The sequence below is a fragment of the Uranotaenia lowii genome, chromosome 2 (assembly GCF_029784155.1).
Source record: "Uranotaenia lowii strain MFRU-FL chromosome 2, ASM2978415v1, whole genome shotgun sequence".
Lineage (NCBI taxonomy): Eukaryota > Metazoa > Arthropoda > Insecta > Diptera > Culicidae > Uranotaenia > Uranotaenia lowii.
In genome coordinates this window covers 105,911,257-105,917,189 of record NC_073692.1, presented here as the reverse complement: position 1 = coordinate 105,917,189, position 5,933 = coordinate 105,911,257, and the positions used below count along the sequence as shown (strand labels likewise).

Below are 5,933 nucleotides of genomic sequence, written 5' to 3'. Positions count from 1 at the left end.
AATTGTAAAAAGTTGAGAATTGTTATTTTTTATAAACTTTTGATTAAGCATGGTAGATTAAACGATTAATGGTGGATGTGAGTAGTCAAACAAGCTAAGCTAAGCTATAATGAAATTCATACAATTATTTCTTGATACAGAAGTTACTAAGGCTATGATCATTTAGTATCTGGGCAGTTACAAACGTGTGTATTTTAAAAACTATCATATGATCGAAAAACTTTATATGGGGGAAATGAAGGTGTTAATATGACATTTAATGTAAAAATATAAAAAAAAAATTATCAATGATTTCAACAAATACTCTAACTTTTTCGTAAAATCTCTTTTTTATCTTTGCACACTTTTTTCAGTCATGTATTGATTTATTTTTTTTACTACAGAAGCAAAACCTTTGCGAAATCATGATGTTTTACACAAACTCACCTGGAAAAAGCAATTGGAATCTGGTTGGAACCTTTTCATGAGTAGGCATCTCGAAGAATTTGATTTCTGAAATCCGGTTTTAACATAATTTTTTTTGTACATTAGAAAACATCTGTCATATTGCGTTACAACCGGATGCACAGATTGCGATCTTTGGAACAGATCATTATTAGTTATTTACTTGGTGTCTACTAGTCAGGCAACACTTTTCTCCTGCCGGAAATGGATTTTTTGCATTATGCAAGGAGTCTGCATTCAGTTATCCCCAATAACCACTGATAAGCTGATATAACTTCCCCTGCGTAGGAGAAAAATATTCATCGCCCAGAGTTCCTGGCGCTAACTAGCTCATCATTCCCTAAGCTTCGTTCCCCGATCATGTAATGATACCAATAGCTAAATTTCGAAATCACTCAATTTTCATTTAACAATTCGAAAATATTTTTCTGAAGAGTTATGTAACTCAGTTAGTTTAAATTTTAGTTTCACTGTATCGGATCAATTCAATTCTTATTGAAGAAGAGTGTATGATCTTTTGAAAAATTTTATTCAAAGAGGAAATTTGAAAAAATTTCAAATGATCTATAAAGTGTATTCTCTAATAAAATGCCTTGACTACATCGTTCACCAGAATATCCTTTTTTTAAACAATTGTGATTTTTCCCCAATAAGATAAAGCACATTTTCGCTTTGAAAGTCTTTAAATCTATAACTTTTATTCATTTGCTTAAATTAATTCTTAGAAACTGTTGAACTTTAATTCAATTATATTATGAAATTATTTTTTAAATTTTAATATCTTTTAATTGGAATAGTTTTTTTTAATATGAAGAATTGATTTTCATATGTAGGCACGTTTAAAATTTTATTCCGCAAATTTCAAAGCTCAATGAATCTAGTACATTTCAACCATCGGGACCTTTTTTCCTGGGAGGAAAACATAACAAAAATTGAACACCATAGCAACTTATACTTTTGCACGCATAAAAATTGAAGCAGGCTAAAAATGCTTGGTAGATAATGAATATGCTATATATTTTTCTACGTGTCATTCGTACACGTGGAGTAATTTTTGAATGCTAGCGCCCCATCACAACCACTGTATTATTCACTTACTAAGCAGTTAAGACACGAACCTTTGGTTGATGGAAATGTGGTGCGGAATTATATCAGTTTATCAGTGCAATAACCATAGACTTTTTACCATATTTAAGATCAAAGATTGCACTCCGATGCTTGGTTTGAACTTCTTGAGCATCCTAGATTGGCTCCTTACACTTCTTAACCATTCGGTTCGAAAAAAAATATCAGAAAAAACCAACAGTTCATGAGCTTTCAAGTCAACAATGAAGAATTTGCGAGGCGCAAAATGCGTAAAAGGAGCAAATTTGTGCAAAATTATTTTTACCATGTCTTTTTGCATCGTAAATATCTCAAACACACGTTAACTTAAAAATCTATCAAAAATAGTCAAGATAATCCTTTTCATAACCAACACAACGCTACTAAAATTTTGTATATCCGAGCTCCATTAACGTAGCTATCGCCGAAATAAAGTGCCCGGATACTAAATGATCATAGCCTTATCAAAATCAATTCATAACAATAATGATTGACTTTTTAAATAGTCATGTCTGCCTCATATTAAAAAAAAAACCAAAAAAAATCTATCTAAAGTTCATGTAATGAAGGAGCTGTTCTGCATGTAAAATTTCCAGCAAAATGTCCTACAATATTTATTGCTGGAAAGTTCAGCAAACTAAATTGTTGAAAAATCAGCAAAGAAAGAAATTGTTTCCAGCAAAAAATTGGATTGATGAACTATTGCTGGAAAGCAAATGAAAATTTCCGTTTGTACTTAACTTTTTTAGCTGTTAAGAAGGTTCCACAGGAAACTGTCCGCATGGTGTTGAGGAGTTATCGTACGTGGTAAATGATGCTATAATCGTCGAAAATGGGTGTTTTTCTTTTTAAGCAATGTGCTCATTCTTGTGACTATCGTTGAGAAACATTGGCAGTATTTTTTCTAATCTAGTTGTTCTATTAGAGAATGATCTATCTCTATCGAAATTTCTATCATACATAATAATCTGATTTACTTCGAGATGGAAACATTTCACTAGAATTTGTAATTTGCAAATGAATTACGGTATTTTTATTCGACCATTGCCAAAGTTTTCTTTTCGGTCTTGTAAGGAAGTTCTAAATAGAACTCCAGAATTTTTCCCGATTTTTTTAATATTTAAAAAAAATCAGGGAAATATGTTGGTCACATCCGGTTATTATTGTCAAATCGAATTTTCAGGTGGAACAAAAAAAATTAAAAAATAAATTTAGGATTTGATTTATTTTAGACTTCAGCTTAGTTGATCACCACTGAAAACTGGGGGTGTATGGTCTTGCGCTCATGTTTGGGTGCGATGGAATTTTTACACAATGGAAACTAAAGTAAAAGGGTGTAAAGTTTACTGTCGTCTAGGGTGCTACTTCTAAGTGATAAACTGGTAGAATTTGGGTAGATTAAAAAAATCCGTTTTAGAATATGATAACTTACCATCATTTATAATCAATCTAGTTCAGCTTCTCAACAAACAAAAATACTTACAAAATTGCTTCAATTTTATTTTTTTTAAATTACCGCTCTTCTTTTCAAACTTCTGTTCACTGATATCCATTTAGATTTTATTTTTACCCCATTCATCACATTTTCTAGTGCCACCCTTCCAAAATTTTCGCATCATACCTCCTGGAGGGCGCGCAATAAATTTGATCGCACCACACAGCTCGCCAAACGGTTTTTCCCTTCCATGACACATTCCTTGTGCATTTTCCGCCCAGGTGAATATCAAATGAGCCAAAGCACCAGTTAAGATAAGCATCTCCTATCAAACACCTTACACAAAGCGCATCGTCCAACATTTTCCAGAGGGATAGCTTAGATTTTAAAATCCTATTCCCTCCGGTGCTGGATCCCTGGAACCGTGCCGTGGTGTGTGGTCATCGCGTCATCGAGGTCATCGTTGTTGTGTCACCGCGCCTGCAGTCAAGGCTCATTCGCACATGGATCCCAATGAGGCAGAGGCCATTTTCGAGCACGAAACCAGCCTGGGGGTACGCGTGTGGCAGTTGCTGTTCCTTTGTCTCGGATCCGTTCTCGGGGTGGTCGTAATGCTGTGTTGCTGCATCCGGTTCCGAGTTCCCCGCACCAAGCAGGACATCGAGGCGGACTACCGGAGGAAAAGTTTGACGCGGAAGTTCCGGGAACGGCTGGACTGTATCAACAATTCCGAAATTGACGAAATGGATTTGCTAAAAGGTGAAATTTGCTGCATGGTCAGTTATTTTTTTTTGTAGACTAAACTTTTGTGTCCGATTTTTTTTAGCTTTGGAACGCGTGAGAGAAGAGTGCATCTCGGAACGGCAACAATTTGTGAACAAAGAAATTGCAGAAAACAAGGATAATCAATCATTGAACGAGGTTTTTAATCAAGTGTAATTATTTTTAATAAATGTGCCATAAGTGTAAAATTATGTGTTGTGTAGTAAATGTTTACGCAATATATGAGAATATTCGTCCTTGTAAACATTGAACCCAAAATCTGTCTTAGGTACATTTTCGTAGGTGATGAAAAGAATTAAAGAAACATAAGCTATCAAAGAACGAAAGAACATAAGCCGTAAATATCATGAATTTTTCGAAAAAGATACAACGGCTCACCGGCAGGACTTGAACCTGCAATCTCCGCTTCAGTACAACGGCGTGTTTCTCTAACCCCACCCATCGACTCGGGATTTAGTCGAGCGAGCACATGGTCGATTAATGCCGTTGTACTGAAGCGGAGATTTCAGGTTCAAGTCCTCGAATTCCCAAATTCAAAGTCAAATCGAATTCCCAAATTTGAATGATACTGGTCGTGTTTCTCCCGGGTTTGGTCTCCAAGATATTTACCCAAGCGAATATTTAAACATTAAAAGGGACTTGTAACCAAATCTTCAAGCAATCATCTTCTGCAAAACCGGGCAAACAGTTCCATCCTATTCTGTGGGGAAACTATCCCCCAATCTAGCAAGGTAGTGAACCTAGGTTTAACAATGGACTGCAATTTGAACTGGGCACCTTACGTGAACCAAATTGTCATGAAAGTGTTCAACACGCTTCGCACCTTTCGACGTTTTGCACCGGTCCTACCACAACCTACCAAACTGAAATTTGTACAATCTGTGATTGTACCGATATTCACCTACTGCGATGTTGTCTTCTATCCCGGACTATATGGAGCTCTTCATCGATGCTTCAAATCTTCAGAGAGATTTGTTTTCAACCTCAGACGACGAGAAACAACAGGGGATTTTTATTTATTATCTGACGGGTTTGCGCCGGGGGTATTCAGATTTTCCCCAAAATTGAAAATTTGGTTCATTTTTGCGACTTAAAAACACATGTATTTTTTCAGATTTCTAACATTTTTATTTTTTGAGTTAGCTTCGGTTAGATTTTTTGTCAATAAAAAATAACCATCTTTCAAAGCTACATAACTCTGTTGTTTCTCAACGGAAATTATAAAATAGCACATCAAATTGCATTGAAATTTTATCAGCTTTCCAAATAGAATAGTTGAAAAAAATTAAATAATGACCTTCAACATGAAAAGTTGTAAATAAACTTTAAATGGCGTCTAAAAGTACCGTCTGCACCACCGAATATTTTGCAAAAAATACCATTGTATAGCTCGATTTATGATGCAACTTTCATCTGAAGACACCAAAGTGGGCCATTAACACCTTGAAGAGTTATGAAAGAAATAATGACAATAAATCTCTTTTTTTGCATCGAAAACAAACAATGGTCGAACAACTGCACTCACATATGGAGATACCCAAGTAACCAAAAGCACTAAAACATAGCCCTTAATCAACACTATATTCCCATATATAACTCTGTATTAATGCTTGTTTTGCACTATATGCGTATATAATGCAGATTTAATGCTAAAAAGGCGAAATAGCGGGCTGATTAAATGCTATCGCAACATAGCCTTTAATTAGCATTACAAATGCTGAATTAGAGCACCATCAAAACGTCATTTTTCGCAAGCCGTACAAAAGCATTAACAATGCATACTTAGAACACCTTTTGTTTATTTAATTATTTTTAATTGAATAATTAAAATGAACAAAAATTAAATAAATAATTATTATCTACCACATCAATTACCTGCTGAATGAAGGATTATGCCTGCTTAATGAATTCTTCTATGAAATAAGAAGTGATTATAATTGACATATGGATTACATCATTTGATGAGTCTCGAACCGAGGATCCCGCAGCAGCCTGTATCTCTCTATGCGCCTTTACCATTTCGACCATCTCTTGATGCTGATAAGGTGGGTGAAAAAACCCGTACTTCAAGTACTGTTCGGGTCACACCACTCTTAATGCTTGTTAACTTTACAGCTACTCTATATGTGCATGTAGTGCTATCATTAGTGCTAATTTTCTTTATTGC

At 34.9% G+C, this 5,933-nt stretch overlaps 1 protein-coding gene across 1 annotated transcript; it reads left to right on the top strand.

Annotated features, from left to right (window-relative positions):
- Positions 1–3,152: 3,152 nt before the first annotated feature.
- Positions 3,153–3,922, top strand: LOC129749835 (uncharacterized). Its single transcript, XM_055744930.1, has 2 exons — positions 3,153–3,742; positions 3,810–3,922. Exons 1-2 carry the CDS (start codon positions 3,487–3,489, stop codon positions 3,920–3,922), a joined length of 369 nt encoding a protein of 122 aa, XP_055600905.1. The 5' UTR covers positions 3,153–3,486.
- Positions 3,923–5,933: the final 2,011 nt, after the last annotated feature.